General features: G+C 50.9%; 1 protein-coding gene across 2 annotated transcripts in view; it reads left to right on the top strand.

The window, feature by feature from the left end:
* ATP8A2 (ATPase phospholipid transporting 8A2) overlaps positions 1–26391 on the top strand; it is a 556173-nt gene that overhangs the window by 115037 nt on the left and 414745 nt on the right. For both annotated transcript variants that reach the window (XR_012644144.1, XM_074985625.1), the window contains 3 exons: positions 1859–1998; positions 3657–3795; positions 21857–21921. Coding sequence is in view for 1 of the 2 variants with exons in the window: in XM_074985625.1 (XP_074841726.1) it covers positions 1859–1998; positions 3657–3795; positions 21857–21921 (344 nt within the window). In the remaining variant the exon portion in view is untranslated. The remainder of the gene's footprint in view (positions 1–1858; positions 1999–3656; positions 3796–21856; positions 21922–26391) is intronic.

The raw sequence follows: 26391 nt of genomic DNA, 5'->3' as shown, positions 1-26391 counted from the left end.
CTACAGGATGAACCTTTCCAATCTGGTACCCTCAGGACCTGACCACTGCTGGATGAGAAATTTTGCTGGACTATGGGAGGTCAATACTGTGTAGCAGTATTATCAACACTTCGACTGCTTAGTGGTTTCTTAGAAGACATTTAGGAGTAAATTACAGTCAAATAACAACACAGAGCACTGAGAGCCAGGACTGGTGGCGGTAATGGGACTGTGGGAAACTTGGCCACACTCATAATTTAGTGGTTGTCCAAGTGGCTAAAATCATGCTGGATTATGGATGTTGCCAGACAAGAGAGTTCTGGATTAGAGAGGTTCAACTTGGGCCTGTGTGCATACACAAGCAATTTAACAACACTAGGGTGTATATGCCTGTGTAAGTTAGGTTGACTTATTTTATAGTGTAGACGTGGTGTCATATATGTAAATAAAATGTCTGGTTCATGTTTGGTGGGGCCTCTTCTCCATTTATTCACATAGCTGTGAGCAATATGCATCCATGAAGGCGGAGAATACATCCTCTTCTCTGAAAGGAAGTGTTGGGGTGAGCAATAATGTGGGATGAGTATTTGCTGTTGAAATATAATAATGATAATATATAACTTCATTGGCATTGTGTGCCTTACAGTAATTAATATTTACATTGATGGCTTTAAGCCTCAAATGGAAAATTAGATGAGACATACATGTCTCATAAAACTGGAAGGGAGACCTCCAGAGGTCATTGCATCTAGTCCCCTGCACTCACAGCAGGACCTATCACTATCCCTGGTAGTTTTCTCTTTTTTAAAACCTGTCCCAGGCACTTGAAAGACCCCCTCAAGGATTGAACTCACAACCCCCGGTTTAATAGGCCAATGCTCTAACCCAGTGTTTTCCAATTTTCTTTGGCCACAGAACCCGTCAAAATTCAAAAGAATTTTGTGGAACCCCCTTCCCAGACTCTGTTCCCCCTTGACCCCCAAGCCTACACCCCTGTGCCCAAGCTTGCTCTGCAAACTTACTCCCCCATCCCCAGACTTAAACCTTCTCAGCCCCAAATGCGCCCTCAGGACTAATCCATTCATGGCACTGGCTGGGGAGCCTACTTGGGTGCTCTTGTGCTCCCAGAGAAGGAAAGCTGGTATGGAGGTATTCCACTGGAAGGGGTGAGCCAAGCCATACCCACCAGAGGAGTGTGGTCACTTAGGTTGTGGGATGAGTGAAGTGCTCTCTGTGGCTCCCTGCCCTGCTGCTGCTGAAATAATGGAACTAAATCCAGTTGATTTAATGGCTGGATCCCTCTGCTGGCCCTTAAACCAATTAAATTTAGTTTTACTGTTTCAGCGGCGGCAGGGCAGGGAGCCAAAGAGAAGTCAGCTATTGTAATAGAATTTTTTCACATCCTTTATTTTCACTTCGCAGAACCCTGGGATCCTGCAGACCACCATTTGGGAAACACTGTTCTAAACACTAAGCTATCCCTCCTCCCTGTTGTTGCTCCTGTATTACTAAACTGCAATACTGAAATGTAGGGAGAGATTTGTGATTGTTAAGCCAGCTATTGATCTTGGTTACACTCGTGTAAATCCAGTGTAGTCAGTGGACATGGTTAGAGTTATGCCAGAGTGAATTAATTCATAATCTGCCCCATTTAGGTTATGTTAGTGGAAAAATTCAAATATTTCCAAACTGTACTGGGAAGCTGTCTTGCCTTTCTATGGGTTGACTCTGCTTTCTTTATGAATGCAAAACTATCATTGACTCCAGTGAGCCGGCTGGGTGTTTAGCATCATCTGGTTCATTCAGTGGAAGGATTTGAATGCTCTGATCCTCCCTGTCATTAGGTTAATGTGTGCAACCTCTTCATTTTGTTTGTTAGGTTTGAGGACTCTGTGCATCGCATATGCAGACCTGTCAGAAGATTCTTATCAAGAGTGGCTAAATGTTTATAATGAAGCCAGCACAATTCTGAAAGACAGAACTCAAAAATTGGAGGAGTGCTATGAGATCATTGAAAAGGTAAAAACTGCAGACATTTGTGCTGCTGAGGACAAAATTCGGCTTACCTTATTCATGTGAATAGTTCCATAGACTTCAAACCTGATTATTTTGCTAAATGTTTCACATGTTGAATTAATAAATAAATCTACTGGAATATATGTATATATTACATACACATTTGCTCTCTCTCGCTCTCACTCACTCCCTCTCACTTTTCTCCTTTTGTATCCACTCTAGTTTTCAGATTTATTTTTCTAATTCTCAATCCACAAGACAATTTGGTCTGTCACAGAATTTTTTCCTGTACATTATCTGTAAAGTTACAAATGACTAAGTTAAATGATTATAAATGTATGAAAAATCCCCTCTCTTTTGGCTAATGAATTACTAAAATGCTTTTATGGTTAATACTAGTAAATAGACTGTGGCTTTATTTGGCAAAGTTTGCTGCTTTTACTTCTGCAGTATTTTGTCTGCCAGATTTTCTGTAACATGTCCAAACCCTTTCCTGAAGTGGTCCTAAAATTTCAGAAAAATATGCACAGGTTTGTAGCACTAACTAGTTGTATAGACAGTCTGTTTCTTTCCAGGAATATGGTATATGTAAATACAGTACAGATATTTGAGAATAGTAGAGAGAACTGCTTTGATGGCACATCCCTCCCTACACTGTATTCTCCCTAGGCAAGGTTACCCTTAGACTGCATCCAGAATTCATCCACAGTTGACCTCCCTGTCTCACATTAATCAGTTGATTCACCTTCCAGTCTTTTACCGCAAGCTTCACTAACACAAAAGGGGGGGGGGCATATTGCATGCCTGGATGTCAGGAGAGGCCTGCCTTCTATCTTGACAGGACTAGGGTTTTCAGGAAGTCCCCTAGGCTTTTCCCCTCTGATGAAGAAAAATACATTGGCTCAGCAATATCAGCCCAAAGGCTTTACAAGTGGGTCTCAACTTACATCGGATAGTGTTACCAAGTTTTCAGTATGACTGTGTGCTCTGGATTGTTCATACAGGCTCTAGGTTGACTTCCTCATCTATCACCTTCATTAAGAATGTCCTTGTCTTAGAGATCTGTAGAGTGGAGACACGGGTATCAATCCACACTTTCACAGAACATTATGTAATCACCAGGGACTCCATCGCCAACACCATCTTTGACTCCACAGCAATGTGGTTTGTATTAGACCCTGCTCTGACCCCCAGCCCGCCAGAAGGAGCAATGGAGCAGCCATAGGGACACTACTCAAAGAAGTTACTCGCTTGTGCAATAATGCTAGTTCTTCAAGCTGTGTGTCCCTGTGGGTACTCCAAAACCTACCCTTTTCCCCTCTGCTTCAGAGTTTTTGTCAATGACTCTGTAGCAGATATGAAACTGAGGGGGATTTGCCCCCACACACTGACTAGCTTTGGGTGCAGCAAGAGGAGAAACAGAACATGTGTGAGCTTAACGGACACTGCTACCAAAGTTCTCTGATCAGCAGTGCAGATACACTTACATAGGAATGCACATCTCCAAGACCCATTGTTACATCAGTAGATGAGTATATTCTTTGTGTCTTGTCAAAATACTGCATTAGTGATGAGGCACAGCACACAGTCATTAATGACCTTTTCTGAGTGTGTTTCAAGCCTAAAGAAAAAACCCCCTCAAATTCTTGTGTTTGTTTTAGGATTTATTGCTCCTTGGAGCTACAGCCATTGAGGACCGCCTTCAAGCCGGAGTTCCAGAAACTATAGCAACACTTTTGAAAGCAGAAATCAAGATATGGATCCTGACAGGGGACAAACAAGAAACAGCCCTCAACATAGGTAGTATTCTTCATGTTGTATTTTGCTTTGAATTCACTTGAGACAGAACTGTGAAGATATGTAGCAAATCTGTGCTCTAAGGTAACTGGTAATAGTCATGATTAAGAAGCCATTGTAACCTCCATTGATGAAAAAAATGCTTTCGTTTTTAAGATACAATCTAGTTTGTATATTTGAAAGTGAAAATAGCATTCCAGCAGTTGGGTGAAGTCAGCTTGTAAGAAAATATTCTCGAAGTTAATAGCTTAGGACTGTATCATGATTTCTCACAGCAAAAATCTCTCCGTTCTGCATGCAGTTCTGTGCAAAGAGAGGAAGAACAGATTATCTGAATTGATATCCATGGAACTTATCTAAGGAGAATTTGGCCTATTAGGTTATAGTGATGTATCAGCGCCACAATACTAAATATCGAGATAAAAGATTCCGCCCAGAGATACGAAAAATAAATTACAGAGAGAAGCACCATAGAATGGAACTATGGGAAATATAGGTATACTTTAACTTGCTTACTTGAAGAAAGAGGCATCTGCTGTAGGAAAAAAGCCATAGTTACATACCCTAAACCCTCTTCTAAACCATTTTTCTAATGTACATAAGCCTGCTTGGATGACAGATTCATAGAACTGTACAGTTATTTCCCAGTCCCATATGAAACCATGGTACAAAATTGTGACCTGTCTTTTCTTGACAGTAGGAAAATCTGTGAACTTTGCTGTCGTCATGGGCACATGTTAGAAATTGCACCACCCAAGCCAGGTATTCCTCTGAATACCTCCATCTCAGCAAGGGCTAGGTCCTTTTTAGCATCTTCGGTAATGACTGTGTAATAAGCCTAGTGAGTAGCACACCTTGTGCCACCTCCTGGTGAAAAGGCCTTTCAGTCCAGTCCCTCTCTTATCAGAGGGAGAGTGAAGTGGACATGAGATTTATGTACCACTTACACAAGAGACAGTTGTTAGGGGTGCATGGATCTTCCCCCTCCACCAGGCTCTGACCCTGGGCCCTAACAGGGCAACAATGGTGTCACTCTAGAGTCTGCCCTGAGTTACTCTCCCTAGGTCACTGCCTACCATTTGCTTCTCTCCCCCACCTTCAAGTCCGCTATAAGGTAAAAAGAAAAGCTAACTAAACATGCATGATACCAGGCTCAGAGGGGTTGCAAATGTTTTGATAGGATTATAATTCAAAATGTTCTGGACAAATTGGAGAAATGGTTTAAGTAAATGGGATGAATTCATTGAGGGCAAATGCAAAGCACTCAGGAAGGAAGAATCAGTTGCAGACATACAAAGTGGAAAATGACTGTCCAGGAAATAGTAATGAAAAAGAGGATTTAAGGGTCAAAGTGGACTACAAGCTAAATAAGAGTCCACAGTGTAGCACGGTTTCAGAAAAAGCAAACATCATTCTGGGATGCATTAGCCAGAAGTATTGCAAGCAAGACACAAGAAGTAGTTCTTCCGCTCTACTGTGTGCTGATTAGCCTCAGCTGGAGTATTGTGTCCAGTTCTGGGTGCCGCATTTCAGGAAAGATGTGGACAAAATTAGAAGTCCAGAAAAAAGCAACAAAAATGATTAAAGATCTGGAAAACATGACCTATGAGGGAGGGTTGAAAGAATTTGGTTTGTTTAGTCTGGGGAAGAGAAGACTAAGAGGGGATGTGGTAACAGTTTTCAAATACCTAAAAAGTTGTTACAAGGAGGAGGGAGTAAAAAATGTTCTTAATCCTGATGATGGGACAAAAAGTTATGGGCTTAAACTGTAGCCAGGAAGGTGTAAGTTGGACATGAGGAAGGCACTTTCTAACTGTCATTGTGATTAACTATCATAATAAATTGCCTAGGGAGGTTGTGAAATCTCCATTATTGTCTTATCCCTCTCTTAAAAATCTCCAAACACCTGTAAGGGATGGCCTAGATGGTGCTTTGTTCTGCCATGAGCTCAGGGGACTTGACTTGATGGCCTGTTAAGGTTCCTTTCCATTCCCGACTCCCCAGCTGTGTGTTCCTCATTTTCTAGGTGCCTGGCTAGACATCCTGGGGTCTGATTTTTCAGAAGCACTGTGTAGGAGTCCTGGGACGCCCAGCCCTTGGCCTAGGGGCGGGGCGGCAATCAAAAAAGGGTTATAACACCGTTGCAATACAACCCAGGCCCAGCCCTCAGTTCAGGGCAGGGCAGCAGTTCACCAGTGTAATACAATACAGGCCCAGCCCTCAGTCCAGGGCGGGGCAGCAGCACACCGATCTGAGCACAGGCCCAGCCCTCAGTTCGGGGTGGGGCAGCATCACACCCATCTGAGCACAGGCCCAGCCCTCAGTTCGGGGCGGGGCAGCAGCCCAAGGGTTTGAGCACAGGCCCAGCCCTCAGTTTGGGGCGGGGCAGCAGCCCAAGGGTTTGAGCACAGGCCCAGCATGGGCTGGCCCTGTCAAGGGAGGGGGTAGGGGGTCGCAGGCCCTCCCACTCCACTGCGACCCGGCCCGGGGCCCTGGGGTCGCTCACTCATGACCATGGCGGTGGGGATCCAGGCCGCAACACACTGCCATGGGTTCGGGAGCATTGTTCCCCGGGCCACTTCCTACCTCTACCTCCACCGGCGGAAGGTCCCAGTCCATCTGGTCAGGGCGTCCCGCAGGGTCGGTCTCCTCCAACTCGTCCACCTTCAGGGGCTCCGGCCAGTTGCTCATGTCGATGTCATTGGGGTAGTCTGGCGGCGGTAGTGTGGTGGGCTCGAGGCGATCCTGGGCCTGAGAGCTGCAGCGGTTCACTGGGACTCTGGGGCAGGCTGCTCCTGGGACCTCAGAGTCGCTCACCCTCGCCGATCTGGCCGCGTCTGGGGCTTCCTCCAAGGCGGGGGGTCTCTTCCGGCGTGAGGGTCCTGGCAGGTCTGGGTAGTCCCCCTGGGGCATCTGGATCCGTGGTTGTTCAGGGCTGCTGGGGGCTTGCTCCTCTGGCAGGGCTGGGCAGCAACAGGCCCTCTGCCCTTGGCGCCAGGAAGCTCGTGCAGGAGCCTCCTCCCTGCCCAGAGGCCCAGGCTTTAATGGGTCCCGAGCCCTGCCCTTGGGCTTTCTAGCCCTGGGCCCTGCCCTCTGAGGGGCGAGCCTCTGGTGTTCTGGCTCCGGACCTGCCCACCAGGGCCTCTGCGCAGGCTCCTCTGCCTCTGAGTCAGCAGGAGGCCTGCTGTGGGTGTTCCTGCAGGGCTGTTGCTGCCGTGGGACCCCCATCCCATGGCCGGAAGGCGAGCTACCGGGGGCTGGCCGGCCTTGGCTGCCTGAAGCCCCCGCAGGGCTGCCTTCCCCGCCGCCCCCGCTTCTGGGGTCAGCCTCCCTCCTGCCTCGGGCAGGCAGGCTCTATCTTTCTCCCCCCCACCCCCACCCAGTTCTTTTAGGAGCTGCTGGGTGGGTGGAGGGTGGGGGACTCTTGCCCCCTGCCCTACAGCAGGGCCCCCCCCCTTTTTCCATCTTCTGGGGGAGAAACTGGTGGCCCCCCATTTGGGCCCACCTTCCATCTAGCAGCTGCTGCATCCTCACCACCTGGAGAAGGTAGGGGGCTTCCTCAAAGCGGCGGTTGGGCTCCCTCCACACAGCCTCCTGTGGAGTGGCTTGGGGAGGGGTGAGTTTGGGCAGGGCCCCTCTCCACTGGGGCTCCGGGGGGGGGGCTGCATAGCCAGGGGTGGGGTGTTAGGGCGTGGTCCCTGCCCCACCCCTGCAGCCACCCCCTCCCCTACTGCCCCTCCCACACCCAGCTGCCGCTGGGGCCCCCTCCACCTGGGCCCCTCCAATCAGCTGCCCCTTCCTTCTCCCCCTGTCATCTCGAGGCTCTGCAGCAGCTGCTACGGGCCCACCCCTCAGGCGCACGTGGGCAACCCCTCCCCCCATTAACCCCGCCATCCCCCCTAAGTTGGCTGTGCCTCCTCCTTCGCCCCCCCACATGCCCACGCCCCTTCCCCCCCTTTTTTTGTTTATTTAAGCGCCTGAGCCGAGCCCCCCACCCACCCACACAAACTTTGATTCCCTCCACATCCCAGTGCAGAAACAGGAGCCATCTTACCATCTTGTGCTGGGAGTTGTGGCCTTTTTTGTGTCTCCCTTTCCCTGACCTCACTCCCCTTGCTCTGCCCTTCCCCCATCTGACTGGGTCCTCAGCCCGGCCAGTGGGGGAGGCGCAGCCACGCCTCACTCCTTCCTTCCCTTCCACTCTCCTCCCCCTCCCCCGCTCTTTCTTAAAGGCCCCCACCCCCAACAAACTTCCCCCATCTTAAAAACCCACCACCATGACCCCCACACCCACTGGAGGGTCATCTGGTGACCCCTCCCTCCCTCTCCCCTCCACTGTCACCCCTCCTATCCCTGAAACGGCGGCCCACTTGTCCAGGGCTGCCCAGAATTCTACCACCATGTTGGCTGAGGGTGCGGGCGCAGGCTCCGGGGCTCCTACTGCCTCCGCCGCAGCGCCCCCTGGCGACCCAGCCCCAAACCCTCCCCCCCAAAAGGGCAGGAAGGGCCAGGGGAAAAGAAAGGGCAAGAGCCCCGCCCGGAAGGCCAAACCTCCCGTGGCGGGGACTCTCCCCCAGGCTGCCCAAACACCTAGTGCAGCCTCCCCTTCTTCCCTTCCCCCTGCTCCCTCCACCGCTCCTGGGGGCCCCTACCTCTCGGCCCCCAGGTTGTACGCCCAGGCGGCGGCCGGTGCCCCGCACCCTACTCCTTCCGCCCCTGCCGGGACTACCATCCCCAACGGTCGCGGCCCCTTCCCTGCGCTCACCAGGAGGCACGGAGTCCGCTGCCTCCTGGTGGCTGCCTCGCCCCACGTGGAGACCTACGTGCGGGCGTTGGCACGGGTGGTGGGGCCCGCGGCCGTGGTGGCGGCCTCCCGGATGTTCGGGAAGATCGTCTTCTTCCTGGCTTCGGAGGCCGCCACCCAGGAGGCGGTGGAGGGGCCTGGCGGTTGGGGGCGTGCACGTGCACCTGGAGCCGCTGGAAGACCTGGGCGTGCGGGTGGTTTTTTCATCTGTTCCACCCTTCCTTCCCAACTCCGCCCTTCTGCCCTTCCTCACCGCCCTGGGCCGGCCTTTGACGGTCCTGAGTCCCCTCCCCCTAGGCTGTAAAGACCCCGCCCTACGGCACGTGCTCTCCTTCCGCCGGCAGGCCCGGGTCCAACTGCCGCCGGTGGCAGCACAGGGCGGGGTGGCCCAGGAGGGGACTATACTGGTGCCCTATCAAGGGGCCCAGTACCGGGTCTTCTATACCCTGGGGGAGGCCCGGTGCTTTATATGCCGGGCGGCACGGCACGTCCAGAGGGATTGCCCCCTGGCCCGGCATGAAGGGGAGCCCGGGACCTCCTCCGACCCAGGGGGCGTCAGCCACGAGATCGGCGGCACCCCGACCGCGACAGGCCCTGGGACCGACCCTCCTCCTCTCGTCCCGGACAGATCCATCGCCGCTTGGGCGTCGGAGGATGCCCGGCCGCATGGTGCCGGGCAAGAAGAAGCAGGCGCTGGCGCCCGAGCGGGCACAAGAGCCGGGCCTGCGGAGGAGAGGGAGGCGGGGCCAGCGGCAGGACCAGAAGAGGGCCTGTCCCGGGGCGGGTCGTCCCTCCTCCTCTACTGCCCAGCCCGCCTCCTCGGAGGGCTGGGTGCTGGTGGGGGGGAAACGAAAGAAAAAAAGTGCGCGCACCCGGCACCCCACCCTGTCGGAGGACAGGGTGGAGGCACCGCGCAAAGCACTAAAAAGAACTGCCAGCCCAGACCCACCTGCCGAACCCCCGGCTACTGATCATCTGCCGGGGGCGACGGGGGCTGCCGCGGTGGCGCCTAAGAAAGGTAACATCCCCTCTGCCCCGGAGCCAGAGCCTGAGGAGGCTGAGAAGGCCTTTTCTGCGCCCGTGCCCTCCCCCGACACCCCTCCAGCCGCCACCCAGACTGCCGCTGCGGAGCATCCGGAGGAGGTGAGCCCCGGCCTCGCCCTCCTCTCGCAGGAGGTCGAGGCCCTAGGCCTCACCCCAGTGGCCCTGGACGTGGACAGCCTCCTACTGGAGGCCTGTGGGCCGTCCATCCACTCACCCCCACCCCCTTCACTCTCCCCCTCCCCATCTACCAGCGACCCCTCAATTACCACCTCCCTCTGCCTTGGGACGTCCTAGGAGGCGACCCCCCCCTTAATTAGGGATGACCTCCCCGCGGGAGTCGGCCAGCCCCTGGGCACCCTGGGGGAAGCAGAGTTTCCCATGTCCCCCGCCTTCGGCCCCGAAACTAAAGACCCTGACACCCACCCCCTCGACCAGTTGGCACCTCCTGCCGAGCATGTCGGCACCTCGCCCCTCCCCCCCTCCCCCGCCCCCCATCTGAGGAAGCCCCTCCTCCCGAGACACCTTCTGTCCATATCCCCGCCCCTGCTCCCATCTTAGCCCCATCACCTGCCATCATCCCCGTACCTTCTCCCAGCTAACGCCCCGCCCCAGAACTTGCAATCCTACCCCCTCCAGACCCTCCTCTCCTTCCACTCCCTCCTTTTCCTCCTCCCCCTCCCCCACTACCCCCTCTCCCTCCCCCTCATGAACCTTCCCTTCCCCTGATGAGTCTCATCCCCCCTGCCCCCACCCCCACCCCTCCTCCTCCTACCCCTCCCTTTGATCCCTGCCCACTCATACCTGCCCCCGAGACCGTAATCCCTCGGGAGGCCCCCCCTACATCGCCCTCTCCCAGCACTTCCGGGGCTGCTCTCCCTCTGCCGCCCTCATCCCCCCCAAAACCAGACCCCAGTCCCCACCCCAATCTTTTCTGTGGCCGTGGGGCCCAAAGGAACACAAGGCCGACGGGTACTGGAGACCCCGAGGCCTCGGCACCCCATGCGCTGGTGGGAGAGATGCGCCGGTTCTTGGAGGACATTCGTGGCTCCAAGAACAAGGTTGCTCTCGCCCTCCAGCGCTGGGGGGACTTTCATACCATCTTGGAATCCGTGAGGGCCCTTCTCAAGGAGGGCAAGGGGACCGGGAGGAGGGACGCCACAGCTTACCAACGGGCCCGCAGCTTCCGTGACGCCTTCGTCACCTTCGGGGTTGGTCACGGTTTGCTGCGCGGCCCCACGGGAACCGTCGGTACTCCCTCTGGCGAGGATCCTCCCCAGCCCTCCAAATGGCGCCGATCATCTTTGCCAGGGGCTGCGGGTCAGGTCTCCGTAGGTGCCAAGTGCTCTCCTTCCTTCGGGAGTGGGGGTACTCGGTCACCTTCCTACAGGAGACCTACACTACCCCAGCTGCCGAAGCTAAGTGGCGGCTGGAGTGGGGAGACGGGGTCCACTTTAGTCACCTCTCGGCCCACTGGGCCGGGGTGGCGACCCTGTTCTCCCCAGACCTGCAGCCCGAGGTGCTGGGGAGCGTCGAGGTTGTGCCCGGCCGCCTGCTGTATCTCCGGGTGCGGGTGGAGGGGCTGCCTCTCCATCTCGTCAATGTCTATGCCCTGACACTTGGCCCGGAGAGAACACCCTTCTTCTGGCAGGCAGCAGCCTTCCTCGACACCATCGATCCTCGCGAGTGCCTGGTCCTCGGCGGGGATTTCAACTGCACCCTCAAGGAGCGGGACCGCACGGGGACCGAGCATTGCCAGGCCTCTGCGGGCGTCCTCAGGGAGCTTCTCATCCATCGCTCCCTGGTGGACGTCTGGCGCAGCCACCACCCGGACGAGGACACTGGTTTTACCTACGTCCGAGTGGTGGGCCATAAATCCGTACACTCCCGGTTGGACCGCATTTACATCTCGCGGCACCATCTCTCCCGGGCCCACGCCTCCAGCGTGCGACCGGCCCCCTTCTCGGACCACCACCTGGTGGCCGTGAAGGCTTCCCTCTCGCTGGGGAAGCGGGGGTCGGCCTACTGGCACTTCAATAACAGCCTGCTGGAGGACGTGGGCTTCGTGGCATCCTTCCGGGAGTTCTGGCTGGCCTGGCGTGAGCAACGGCGTGCCTTTCCCTTGGCACAGCGGTGGTGGGATCTGGGAAAGGTGCGCGCGCGGCTCTTCTGCCGTGACTATACTCGGGGGGCCAGCCGGCGGCGGGATGCGCTGATAGGGCAGCTGGAACGGGAGGTTCTTGAGCTGGAGAGGCGTTTAGCCGCCAGCCCCAGAGATCCATCCCTCTGCAGCATGTACCAGGAGAAGAGGGACGAGCTCAGGGCCCTCGACGCCCTCCGGCCACAGGGGGCCTTGGTGAGGTCGCGAATCCAACTCCTCCGGGAGATGGACCGCGGCTCCCGCTTCTTCTACGCCCTGGAGAAAAAGAGGGGTGCCAAAAAACACATCCTCTGCCTCCTTGCGGAGGATGGCACCCCTCTTACGGATCCGGTGGAGATGCGTGAGAGGGCTCGCGCCTTCTACGCCACCCTTTTCTCCCCGGATCCGACCGACGCTGATGCCTGCAGGGTGCTCTGGGACCAACTGCCGTCGGTCAGCACGGGCGACCGGGACCGGCTAGAGCTCCCTCTCACTCTGGCCGAGCTCTCGGAAGCCCTCCGCCTCATGCCCACCAATAAATCCCCGGGCATGGACGGGCTGACCGTGGAGTTTTACCGCGTGTTTTGGGACGTCCTCGGCCCAGACCTGCTCAGTGTCTGGGCCGAGGCCTTGCAAAGCGGGGTCCTCCCCCTGTCATGCAGGCGTGCCGTCCTCACCCTGCTGCCCAAGAAGGGGGACCCCCGCGACCTCAGGAACTGGCGTCCCATCTCGCTCCTCAGCACGGACTACAAGATCATTGCTAAAGCCATCTCCCGTCGCTTGGGGTCCGTGCTGCAGGACGTGGTCCACCCCGACCAGACCTACACTGTCCCGGGCCGCACCATCCTCCATAATCTGTCCTTGGTCCGGGATCTCCTAGAGTTTGGGTGTAGGGATGGCCTGTCGTTCGCCCTCCTGTCCTTGGATCAGGAGAAGGCGTTCGACAGGGTGGACCACGGGTATCTCCTGGGCACCCTGCAGGCCTTCGGGTTCGGACCCCGCTTCGTCGGGTTTCTCCGGGTGCTGTACGCTGCCTCGGAGTGCATGGTCAAGCTCAACTGGACCCTGACCGCTCCGGTCAGCTTCGGACGGGGAGTACGACAAGGCTGCCCGCTCTCAGGACAGCTCTACGCCCTGGCCATCGAGCCCTTCCTCTGTCTCCTTCGTCGAAGGTTGATGGGGTTGGTGCTTCCAGAGGCAGGGCTGTGGCTGGTCCTGTCGGCGTATGCCGACGACGTGCTTCTCGTGGTTCAGGACCCGGGAGACCTGGCGCGTCTGGAGGCTTGCCAAGCCATCTACTCGGCAGCCTCATCCGCCCGGGTCAGCTGGGTCAAGAGCTCTGGCCTGGTGGTCGGGACTGGATGGCAGACTAGCCGCCTCCCGCCCGCGCTTCAGGCCATCCGGTGGAGCGCGGGTCCGCTGCTCTATCTAGGCGTCTTTCTATCCGCCACGCATCCCTCTCCGCCGGAAAACTGGCAGGGTTTAGAGGGCAGGGTCGCTGAGCGGTTGCGGAGGTGGGCAGGGCTGCTCCAGTGTCTCTCCCTATGGGGGAGAGCACTGGTGCTGAACCAACTAGTCCTGTCCATGCTCTGGTACCGCCTCAGCACCCTGGTCCCACCCCCAAAGTTCCTGGACCAGCTCCAGAAGTTAATCCTGGAGTTTTTCTGGCCAGGACTGCACTGGGTCTCTGCAGGGGTACTCCACCTACCCCCGGAGGAGGAGGGACAGGGCCTGACTTGCATGCGCACTCAGGTCCATGTCTTCCGCCTCCGGGCCCTGCAGGGACTCCTCAACACCAACACCAACAGTGCAGATAGTCCAGCATGGAGTACGCTGGCGCACGCTTTCCTCCGCCGTTACCGAGGGCTCCGATATGACCGGCAGCTCTTTTATTTATCCTGGAGAGACCGTCCGCAAGGCCTCTCGGAGCTGCCGGCCTTCTACCAGGACCTCCTCCGCACTTGGCGGCTGCTCGCAGCCTCCAGGTCCTTAGGGGCCACCACGGGGGAAGACCTCCTCACGGAGCCCCTGCTACACAACCCCCACCTTCGTGTGCAGGCGGCGGAGTCTCCCGAGGTGCGCCGGAGGTTGGTCCTAGGTGGAATCACCAGGGTCGGAGACCTCCTGGACTACGACCGGGGAGACTGGATGGAGGCCCCGTCGCTCGCCCAGCGCATGGGGCTCTCCAACCTACGCTCCCCCCGTCGCGTACTCAAGGAGGTGAAGGCCGCCCTGCCGCCCACTGCTCACGTCTACCTCGGCCGGGTCCTGCGAGAGGGTGCACCCTGCCCCCCTCTCACTCCTAGCCCTCCGGACCTCTCCGTGGGCCCCCGGCTTCGCGATCCTGCCCGCCCCGCAGCCTCCACCACCTCAGCCAGCTGTATACCTTGCAGCCGGTCCCCTTCCGAACCGCGCCTAGACATCTTCTGTACGCGCTCGTGCTTCACACGCTCCACTTCCCCACCCTCGTGTCCCGCCCCGACCACAAGTGGCGGGACCTCTTGCCGCCATCGGAGGGTGGGGAGCCCCGGTGGGCCAGCCTCTATTCCACCCTGGTCCCGCGGCCCGCCGGGTCATCAGCTGGAGAATCCTCCATGGAGCGGTGAGCATGGGCGTGTACCTGGCGCGGTTCACCCCCATCCCAGACACCTGCACCTTCTGCGGCATGAGGGAGAACCTGGCGCACATCTATGTTGAGTGCGCCAGGCTGCAGCCCCTCTTCCGGCTCCTCCAGAACCTCCTCTTGAGGTTCTGGCTGCACTTTTCCCCGCACCTCCTTATCTTGTCACACCCCATCCGCGGCCCCACAAAGTCGTGGGACCTCCTCGTCTGCCTCCTCCTGGCCATGGCCAAAATGGCCATCTACAAAACCAGGGAGAGGAGGCTGGCAGAGGGGGCGACCTGCGACTGTGAGGCCTACTTCTGTTCCTCCCTTCGCTCACGAATCCGAACAGAGTTCCTCTGGGCGGCATCCACCAACTCCCTGGATACCTTCGAGGAGCGGTGGGCGCTGTCCGGGGTCCTCTGCTCGGTATCCCCTTCCGGCTCCCTCGTTCTAAACCTTTGACCCTCACTCCCGTCCCTGTTTTTTCCTTTGTTGTCCCCCGTATTCGTTTGGTGACTGGGTGTTTTTTAGTGGGCCCCCCCTCACTGTGAGAGGGGCCTTTTAGCCATGGGCAGGCCATGCCTGCCCACCCCACCCCCCAGTAACACCAATATGAGCAGGAGGCCATACTGACTCACTACACACTGATTACCCAAAGCTGCAAATGAAAGACAGCAGAAGCTGTGCTCGTGAATATAATGTGTTATCTGATGCTACATACTCTGAAAAATCAGATCCTAGGTATCACACTCAAAATTAGTGGATACGTTTGATCTGAATCTCTCTGTGCCTCAGTTCCCCATCTGTAATAAATACCTCTTTGTCTCAGAGGTGTTCTGAAAATAAATTGAAACACACGTATATTACAATGATAAGCACTATAAAAAAATCCTGGGAATGCGGGGAATTAATTTTCTTTCAGAAGAGCAGGGTTTGAATAGTTTGTAGTACCTAGGTCAGGGTTGGGTCAGGCCCCTTGACCCACAGAAAAATCAGCTGGGGGCCGCATGTGAATGAGAAGGAAAAAAAAAAACCTCACAGACATGGTCCCCAACTGATAAGCAGAAAAAAAAGAGACACTCATCTCATACATGCAGTTCAGGACCAGGATTCCCCTCACACTTCAGCCTTGATGAGGGCATGCCAAGGCTGAGGGCTCCCACCAGGGCTGGATTAAATATTCTGGGGGCCCAGGGCTAGTAGATTTTATGGTCCCCACAAGGCTTGGGGCTGAAAGGGCTGGGCAGGAGATGGGTGCAAGAGAGGGCTGGGGGCTGGGCAGGCAGAGAGTGTGGGAGGGAATAGGGGTTGGAGGCATGTATCTGGAGTGACAGGGGTGGAGTTTCCTTGTGCGGGAGTTCCCTGCACAGTGTCACTTCCTCCTTCCACCAGGCAGCACCTGAGGGCCAGATGTGGCCAGTGGCATGTCCCGATCTGGCTTGCAAGTCTCGGGTTTCCCTCCCTCAGCAGTGGGGAGCTACCACTGGCTCTCCAGCCACACAGGGAATGCCAAACCTCCGTGCCCCCTGCCCGCATGGCTGGAGCCCCTGCGCTGGTTTGTCCTGCTGTGGGGGAGGGAATGGGAAGCTAGAGTTTCAGGAGCCAGATCAAAGAAAGCCACTGGCTGTATCCAGTCCACAGGCTGTAGGTTCCCTAGCCTTGAACTAAGGAATAGGGCCATATACTGAATAATGAAGCAGGACCCTAACAAGGGTGAGGTGATGGAGGCACTCACCCGAGGTGCCACAGCTCAGGAGTGCAGTTAGCCATCTGGGCAGCTCCGACCAACCTGCATGTGTCTCATGAAGACCCATTTGCGGCTCGTTACACTGCTCCTTCCGGCTGATTCCTGCTCTGCCGCCTCCCCACCCGGCCTTGCCTTGCCGCACTGCCTGAAATGAAACTCAGTTTAATTGGTTTAACGTCTGACAGTTAAACCAATTAAACTGAGTTCCATTTCAGGCAGTGCGGCAAGGTGGGAACTGACCGTGCTGCAGTGGGAGCTGTGCAGAGGAGGAGGAGGAGGAGGAGGCAGCAGCAGCGGCAATGGGAACGCACTGCAGGTGGGGTGTAGGGGCGAGGAGAGGTGGCTTGGGGGAATGTGGGGTTTTAGACAGGGGGTGGGTCTGGGGACATAGCACTGGAGTGCGGGGTCCACGGTAATCGGTAGTGGGCATGGGGCTTGGAGTCGGTTCCTGGTCTCCTTCCCTTTCGCCTTGGCCACACTGCCTGCTGGCTGCATGTCTCCATTGCGCTGGGAGGCAGGGGACAGGGTTAGCACTGGGGCAGCAAACAGAGCAGAGGTGCAATCAGGAGAGGAGCAACTCCTGGCACCCATCCTCCTGCTTCCTGCCATGCAGCCTGCCCTGGTACCTGCAGCTGTCCCCCCCACCCCCTCCATGTGTGACCCCCCTCACCCCCTGTGTCACCCCACCTCACAGCCCCGTGTGTGACCCCCCGCCCCATGTTACTCTACCCCATCCTATGTGTGTGACCCTCTGACCCCTCTGTTACTCCACACCATCCTCTGTGTATGACTCCCCAGCCTCCATGTGTGACCTCTTCAAACCTTTATTACTCCACTTCATCCTCCATGTGTGACTCCCCAGCACCCATGTGTGACCCCCTCCAGCCTCTGAGGGTGTGGGGTTTAACTGCAGGTGGGGAGGGGGCGGTTTGGGGATGAGTGCCCTTCCCCACCACAATTCAGATTAACTATAATCATAAAATAATAATTAACTATAACGCATGATAATTGTCTTATTATTTTATTATTAATGTATTTTCCCTTTTCCTATGAAATAATGACTGTGAATATAAAAACATGAGGGGGTACAAGTTTATATTCTTGCCTCAGGTGCAAAATTAGCTAGTTATGGCACTGCAATGAGAAGGAAAATGGTTGATCATTAAGTAAGCACTGTCCATCTTAAGGCAGGGGCTCTTGTGATAAACTGGGATTTAATTGGAGGGTGCTTGATAATGTATATGAACAATTAAGGCTGAAATAAGGTTGCTCAGAGAGCCTTCATTTTGGCATTTCTTATCATCTGAATGCTTTGCTTTGCAACCTTAATGCTTTTTTATTGTATAGTAACAGAGAGATAGTCATCTTAGTCTATATTCTTTTTTTAATTGTAGTTTTTCCTGGGTAGCGTATATAAAAATACTATATTGATTTCTACTGAGGAAAGGTTGCTATATAATATATCATCCAGTCCAGTGTATCTTATTTCCAGAATGATACAGACAAACTGGAGAGAGTTCAGAGGAGACCAAAAAATAAAAAAGATTAAGTGTCTGAAGGATTGACATATGAGAAAAGATTAAAGGAACTATGAGTTAAATCCTGGTCCCACTGAAGTCAGTGGGAATTTTGCCATTGACTTCAGTGGAGCCAGGGTTTCACCCTAAATCTCTGAATCTTGGCTAAGTCATGACTACGTGGGACATAACTGCCTACAAATTTTAAGAGTGTGGGCTCTAAGGAGGAGGAGAATTTTTCAGACTGATACAAAGGGGAACTACTTGAAGTAATGATATGAAATTAGAGAAGGAGGAATGTACAATAAATATCAAGAGAAACGTTCTGCAGCGAGACATATTAGATGCTGGAGTAAATACTTCTGATTGTCTCTGTTTGCATTGCAAATGTGGATTTTATTTTGAAAATATTTTAGGTGCACATTTAGAGGTAACTTTGAAAACATAGTCTATGAGTCTGAAACAAATGGAAATCCAGCTCTCCAGATCTTTAATTATTTTCTTGATAATGCTGATGAAAAATGCGTGTACCTCAACCCTGATCCTGATCTACCAGACAGCTTTGGGAAGCTCAGTGAAAGACAGCAGAATTGGAACCAAGTTTCCTATTTTGGATATCTGTCCCTAGCAGATATCTGCTGTTCTGTGGAACTTGTGCCCACATTTACTTGTTTTAGGGGACACTGCTTGTCTCCCATGCTTATGGATGTGCTGCCATGACATACAAGGCAAGCAAGTGCAAAAGTGCCAATCTACTTAATCCTAAAGTCCTTTAGCCCTTCTTATGAGACAGTGAGAAGCAAAGATTCAGTCTCTCTGGCCTTGTGAATATCATGTACGTATATACTATACAGCTACGGTTGCACCGATGAGTTTTGCTGACAAAACTCATGGAACATCAACACGCAAAATGTGTTGTATTGACAGTTTGTCGACAAGACTCAGCACTTTTGCCAGCAGCATTCTGCCTCTCAGCCATGAGGCATAACGCTGCTGTTGGCAGATTCTGTCAACAAAAAAGCTGTGTGGATGCTCTGGGGGGCCCTTCTCTAAACAGACTGGGTGTCCACAACAATGTGCAGCCCTGTCTGCTGTGCTTCCGGATGTCTGTTTTGTCGAGAGAACAGCTGGGCAGAGTGGAGCACTCTTCCAATTGGCTTTTACATGTGGCCTCACTCTGTCGACGGAAGTTTTCTTGGGAACTTCCAACAGTGAGTTTTGCTGACAGTTCACTGTAGTGTAACTGTAGCCTACATACATAGTCCCAGTATTAGCTTCTGAAAATCTGCACCATCATCCTTACCGAAAAGTTATCAAAGAAAGCTACAGCTAGCCTGTATAAAGCATCACTTACACTTGACTTGCTTTCTTTTCAGGTTCACAAAGCTTCATCGACAGCCATTAGCTTTTTTTCCTTTAGGAAGTATCTGTCCTAATATCATGCTGCTTCCCCTGCCCCCTTTTTCTTTCTTTTTCTTTTGTAAGCATCCCCAAATTGGCTCTGACTTTAAGGCATTTAGGAGTTTGAACAAAAGTGGCCTATGAACCATACGGAACTGCAGGTAGTCTGAGTAAGTTTCCAAGTGGCCTCTTGCCAAAATTCTGGACCTCTGTGGCAGAGCTTGCATTACTTTAGCAAAGTTTCAGACACTCAGTAATTTTCATTATTTAGCTTTAAATTTGGCTTCAGTTAGTCTAAGTGAAATTTCAGATGAAGTCTGCATGACTCATATAGTTATTGTTTGCTTATTGGAAATGTATAAGATCTCAGAGTACCTGAACAGTTCAAAGGCAGCAAAATGGATTAAACAGAACTTTCTGAAATATTAGCATTTCTAGTAGAAATAAAGTGGGTGACTTAATATTTAAATATTGGTCAGGTTCCTTTACCACTGCATTTGGTGTGACTCTTCTGTAAGATCAGTTTGTTGATCTTAGCTTGTTTCTCAAAGAACAATACTCAATAACAACAAAAGCATTTTTTTTGCATAGCTAGTAAAATGAAACAATGGGTTTCACTATACACCTTTCAGAGTAGTGGCTATGCTCATTAGTGAGGTCAGATCATTTATATAGGCTTGTTTTGTGACTGACTGAACCATATCTGACCTGTAACAGAGAGAAAGCTGTGCTAGTATATATACTATGAAGACAAAAAAGTAGTCCAGTAGCACTTTAAAGACTAACAAAATAATTTATTAGGTGATGAGCTTTCATGGGACAGGCCCACTTCTATCTGACCTGAGTGAGAAGAGCATTGGTTTTTACTAATTCATATATTGTATGAAATTTGTACACATGCTCAAAATAAAGTATATATTGGGATACAGAGGGATACTTTTTAAAAACTGTGCCTATAAATGATCATTGTAGTTAATATTAAGCAATAACATTCTGCATACTGTTTGATTCATGTTTGCAAAAGTTTTTTTTAAAGTACATTATAAATTTTCCTTGTAAGTACAAAGGTTTACATTCACTATGCAGAACTTCTGGCATCCTTCTAGTTTTAATTTAATAGTTAATTTCAGGTAAATAAAAGTCCCAGAAGTGCCTGTCTCAGCCATTTTATGGATTTAGTTAAATTTTTGGATTAAGGATCTAAATACAATTTACAAGTGTGGATTGACATTTCAGACATAGCTTTGATCCAGAAGTTGATCTCATTTTACCAAACTGAAGTGTCTGAACTTTTAGTTTTAATGTGCCATATTAGCACTTGCCAGAAGTAATTATATTAACTATTTATATAGAAAATAGATATAAATTAAAATCTGAAGAAGTGGGTCTTACCCATGAAAGTTCATTATCTAATCAAATAAAATTGTTAGTCATTAAGGTGTACAGGACTGCTAGTTTTTTGTGGCACTACAGACGAGCGTGGCTACCCCCCAAGTTAATTTAGCAACTTTATTGCCAATTACTCTACTTTTAACACACTGTCATTGTATTTTAAGATGTTCAAGTGCTGAAATTATGCATAATATGCAATTATCTTATGAAACGGTGATAGATTTGTGTTTCACATCCTCTTTCCAAGCCCTGTCCTGTTCCTATTGAGATCACTTGTAGAAGTCCAGTTGACTTCACTAGTGGGATTGGGCCCTCTTGACTCCATAATTGCCAAGACATACTGCAGAAACTGCCTAACGTTTTCTCCAGAACTTCTTCATTCTGCTCCAGCTGTCAAATGGCGTCTTGCTTGATTTGAGAGATGTAAAATAAAACAGTGAGCAGCAGTTTCAAAATTACTGCTCACTGTTGCAGCTGTTGTTCCAATCAAAAACTACTAGAAGATCCTTTTGAATTAGTTATACTGAATTTGTAACAGTCTACTGCATAAAGCTGCAGCTATTCCCTGGGGAAAGAATAAGCCTGAAATGGAGGGAAATGATTAAAGTTGTAATGTCCCATTTTTTTAGTGAAAATAAAAAAATGTAGCTCTTGAATCTTGGGCTAATTTAAGAATTCCAATTTTTTTTCTCCCTTAAATTCAGCATATGGGTCTTTTTCCCCCCCGCCTTAATGGAAGTAGGAGGCTGGAATTACACTGGAGCCAAAAGAATCCTTATGTGTGTTTTCTTGTGAGGTCTGCTTTTTGTTTGTCATTACCTATTGAGAGATTTTAATTATGCTTTCTGATAGTGAGTCTCTTTTGGTGAAATAGCACAGAGAATTATGCCCTGTGTAGTTTTCATATTATAAACTCTCTTTTACGAGCTGTGCTTCATCATTGTCTTAAGAGATGCATGCAGCTCACCGCTGGCACCCTCCTCTCTTATTTGCAGAAAGTAATTCTTATCTGGTCAATGCAAATGTATTTGTTGCAAAATATTCCTCAACATTTTATTGCAAAGCTGTATGATTATGGACCATAATTATATTTAATGTATGTTATGAAGAGCATTAGGCAGAAACATTCTTGGCAATAATAATTGCAATTTTCAAAATTCTTCTTTACTTTCTGCCATCAGTGTTGCACAGTATAGCTATATGCTGCTTACCTGCTGGTATTTGCCACCCAAGGCAAGGCTGCATTTCAGGTGTCAGTTAAGGTGATTCATTCATATGACACCCTTCAATAACTCCTATAAAATGTACTAGCTCATACTTTAGACCTTAGAGATCCTGAAACGCAGGACGCTATATTACAAATTAAATTACAATGTTTGTAATCTTTATAAGGAACTCCTTGTTTTGTCTTCTACAGGGTATTCCTGCCGGCTTATTTCTCAGAATATGTCTCTTATCTTAGTGAATGAAGATTCGTTGGATGTAAGTAATTCTTTCCATGGAAATTCTTGGTTCAGTCCTTTTGTTACATTTGTTTCATTTTCTCATTCTGCTTCAAGAACAGTTTAAAACTGGAGCTCATTTTAGGCTACGGGAAGGAGGGCTGGAGTGTGCTAAGCTGTGTTTCTGTGGTCGTTTATCATAGATCTGTAGAATTATTTCACTAAAACACGGAGTTCTTGATCATTGGCTCATTATGCCCGTGGTTTTGCTTTTTCATTTGAAACTGACCATGTCCGTGCAATGTTCAGCAGAGCTGCAGGGCTTCAAATAACATTGGTTGTACACATCTCCATTCCACTAAGAGTAGCCTTCCTCCTGGGGGAAAAGCAAGTTAATTAAAATGTTTCTTGTTCTCTTAAAGCTGTACATGATGTTAGATGTTTTGGGCAACGTGGTTGGAAATAGGTGGGGCAAATACAGAGACATAAATTCACTGTGCACTGCGTACCATTTTGAGATGTAAGCAAGATTTGAACCATCAGCCCCAGCTGTGACTGTGGTAGATAGAGCTCTTGGCTCTGGCCGGAGTTCAGAACATTGGTTCCCCACTCTCCACCTACTGGTGCCCACAGTGGTGGAGCTCCAAGCCTGGAGCCCTTTCGCCTGTGGCTTTGATCCTGTTCCTCCTCCACTCCACCTCTTTCCCCCGAGGCCCTGCCCCCTCACTCATTTCCATCTATTTAGAAATAACCTGCTCCCATGGCAGCCCTGACACCAGAAAGGCTCTGTGGCCATGGTGGGGAGATTTTTCTGGAGGCCCCAAACTGGCCACAGCTCCCCGGTGGTATGAAGTTTGGGGAGGCTTCCCCACATCTCCATTACATGCTGTCTGTCTCCTACATGCCACCAGGATAGACAAAGCCAGACAGAAAGTCTCCTTCTCTCCTACACGTTCATTGATTTTAACTTTGGGAATGAGCAATTCATCCTGTCTGACTGCGTAGTAGAGAGGTAAAGCTTGCAAATACTTGTGCATACTGTGGCAGACCCCTACCTGGAAGCTTCAGGAACCTTCTAGAAGGACGGTATACTGGATGGTGGGCCAATGCTTTTTTGTTCCCTGACTAGGCCCAAGCCCTCATTGGTCAGCAGGGCCCTGCGCTCCCTATAAAAGGCTCCCCATTTGGTAGCAGGGGGGAAGGTTTTAGAAGGCGCACTGGAGGAGCAGAGCAGAGCAGAGCCGAGCCGAGCCGAGCCGAGTGAGTGAGTGAGCGAGCGAGAAGGTACCATGGGGAAGCGGTGGGCAAAGTGGCCCAGGGTGAGGTTGCTACTTTGGGGCAGGGGTGAAGGCCCTGCCAGTTGCCTCTTGTCCTTGTAGGGACTCTGGGCCGGATTCCAGGGTAGAGGGTGGGTCTGGCCTCCCCCCACCCTTCCCCACAGGGATTACTCCACTGGAGCAGGCACGGGCCTGCAAGGGGACTGGCTTTATTCTCCCTATTCTGGACTTGCCTATGATGAGGATGGCTCGCAAAGTGGAGACTGCTGCCTTTGGAAAGGCCTGGGCAGATAAGGAGCCCCCCTGAGTCTCTGAGGCAACAGAGAACCGCCAGGAAGCGCAGGGACCCACAGGGGCTGACAAGGGACTTTGTCATGATACCATAATCATGACTTGTTCTTCCAGTGGTCTTCCTGTGAGTGCTCCACTCTGGCTGCTAGCGCGTCCCTGCTCTGGAGATGGGAGATTTTTCACAGCAGTGCTCGGTCACGTCATGCATGCACAGTAGCCATCTTTTGGTGCCATTGGTGTCTAATGTAGCGTGCACAATGTGAACCGCTCAGTTCCATCTCTGCCATCCAAGGCTGAAGACAGAGCTCGCTGGCAGTGCTGCCTCTTCACCTTTCTGAAAGACAACAACAGTAGTTTTTTTGTTCACTCTCTAAATAACTTGGCTGTGTAGACACATCCTAAGAAATCTATTTTGGAATAACGGTGAGCATCTACACAATGCAGGCACTATTTGGAAATAATTTCGAAATAGCAGATGGCTTATGAAACCTCATTCTGTAAGGAATAGCACCTATTCTGAAATAGATATTTTGGAATAACAGCTGTGTAGACAGGGAATAGCGGCTATTTTGAAATAAGTTACAGGGCGTCCAAAGGCTCTAATCCAAAATAGGTTCTATTGTGTCTGGATGCTCTATTTTGAAATACCTGAGCACCATTACAATACACATTTTGTGTGTAGATGTGCTATTCTGAAATAAGCTATTCTGGAAAATCTCATCTGGAATCTTGGCAGTCACTTGATAATGAGTAGGATGTCTTCATGTCACCCTCCTATTTGTGATTTGTTGATTCTGAAGCTGTAGGTCTTGGTAGTTGTTGGAGGGAAGTGAGACAGTTTTTGCCACTCTTTTCTTCTTCTCCACCTCTCATTGTCTGTATTGCGGCAGGACCTCTCACATTGTGCCACCCCCTGCTGGCTTACCACGCTCCACTGGGGAAGGTCCTGGACAAGGTTCTCCCAAGTGTAGACACGGCTGCAACACTTTTTCATGTGTGCCTTTAGCACATCCTTACATCGCTTCCTCTGGCCCCCGATGCTCCTTCGTCCTTCCTTCAACTGTGAAAACAATCTATTGTGGAAGATGCTGATCAGACATCTGAACCATGTGACCCATCCAATGAAGTTGTTGATGAATGATAATGGCTTCACTGCTGATCATGTTTGACTCTCCCAGGACATTAGTGTTTGTGCACCTATCCTCTCAGGAGAAATTTAGGATTCTTCTGAGGCAGCATTGGTGAAATTGTTCAAGTGCCTTCATATGATGTTTGTATGCTTTTTCATGTTCCTCATGCATATAGTAGCGTTGGAATAACCACTGCGTGATATACAAGATTTGTCTTGGGATAGATGTCCCAGTTTTCAAAGACCCTTTGTCTCAGTGAGCAAAAGCAGAGTTGCACAGCTCAGATGACTCTGGATTTCTGTGTCAATGCTGATTTTTAGGTCAGTCTTTGTTCACCCAGCCATGAGGCACTTTATCATGGGTATCCAGAACATTTACCCATAAATCCATCAACCCACATGGCAATAGGTCCTTAACCACATATTCAGAAGTTTTACACAACCACCCTTTGAATCACTAGCCACATGCTCTCTATTACTTATATTGATGAAGGTTGCATTTTTGATAGCAATCATATTGGTTAGACAAGTTAGGAGCACTGCTGCCTGTACGCCTTACAAGTGTTCACTAATGACAAAATCATGCTGCAATCGAATCCCAACTTCTTGCCTAAGGTGGCCACATCTTTCCAGCCTGTATTGGTATTAACCAACCTGTACCCTTACCTGCATTCTATCCCAAACCGCATAAGGACTTACATGAGTTGATCCCACATGCACTTGCTGTCAGATGAGCTGTCACCTTATGCTTGGATGGGACCAAGCGAATCTGTAAGTGGGTAAAAACAGTTGGTTTCCAGAGCCAAGCGCTCCACTAGCTTGTTATTAGCAATGTATGGATTGCAACACTAAAGTTGACATGTTTTCATCATATCTTCTGGTTACATGATCTTTTCTGTAAATTATCTCTAGTGGAGAGCATTGAACCCTGTCTGACCATACATTATAAGGAGGTGTAATGTCTGAATCATCCTGTCTGTACATGAAAAAATAATTTACATTGGTTTGATTTTATTTCATTATTAAATGACTGAAATATGCCCATTCTAGAGTCTATGTGCATATATAATTCCATATTTATACAGAGACCAAAAGATTCAAATCAGCAGAGCGTCAGTGCTCTTTTTTCTTTGGAATTACATAGTGCACTATTCTGGCTTTGCCATTGACTAACTGAACATTAGAACTGAAGAGGGGTTGGTGGGCAGGGTTCAACCCAGAGAAGGGAAGGGGACACATCTGGAGGAAATAACAGCTGTATGCTCCTCTGATTTAAGGTGTTTACAACTTTATCAAATCTGGTTACAGTTTGGGTTTGTGAGAAAGTCTTTGACTTTTTTTTTTTTTTTTTTTTTTTTTGCATTTTGAAAAAATCTTCAATCCCGGTGAGCTAAATACGTTTTTCTTTTTCTTTTTAACTTATGTTACTCAAAAGTAGTTACTTGAACATTGCAGAAATATGGAAGTTGTTTATCTTTGAAACGTGAGTCCCTAATTTTAAGCCTGGGAGGGGTAGCTGTGTTAGTCTGGATCTGTAACAGCAACGAAGGGTCCTGTGGCACCTTACAGACTAACAGAAAAGTTTTGAGCATGAGCTTTCATGAGCACAGACTCACTTCATCAGATGCTGGTCTTGGAAATCTGCAGGGCCGAGTATAAATAAGCCAGAGCAAGGGTGGGGATAACAAGTTTAGCTCAGTCATCAAGGGTGAGTCTTACTACCAGCAGTTGATCTGGAGGTGTGAACACCAAGGGAGGGGAAGCTGCTTCTGTATTTAGCCAGCCATTCGCAGTCTTTGTTTAAGCCAGAGCT

The sequence above is a fragment of the Carettochelys insculpta genome, chromosome 1, assembly GCF_033958435.1.
Source record: "Carettochelys insculpta isolate YL-2023 chromosome 1, ASM3395843v1, whole genome shotgun sequence".
Lineage (NCBI taxonomy): Eukaryota > Metazoa > Chordata > Testudines > Carettochelyidae > Carettochelys > Carettochelys insculpta.
Note: the sequence above shows the minus strand (reverse complement) of the source record. Positions and strands in the feature narration are given on the sequence as shown.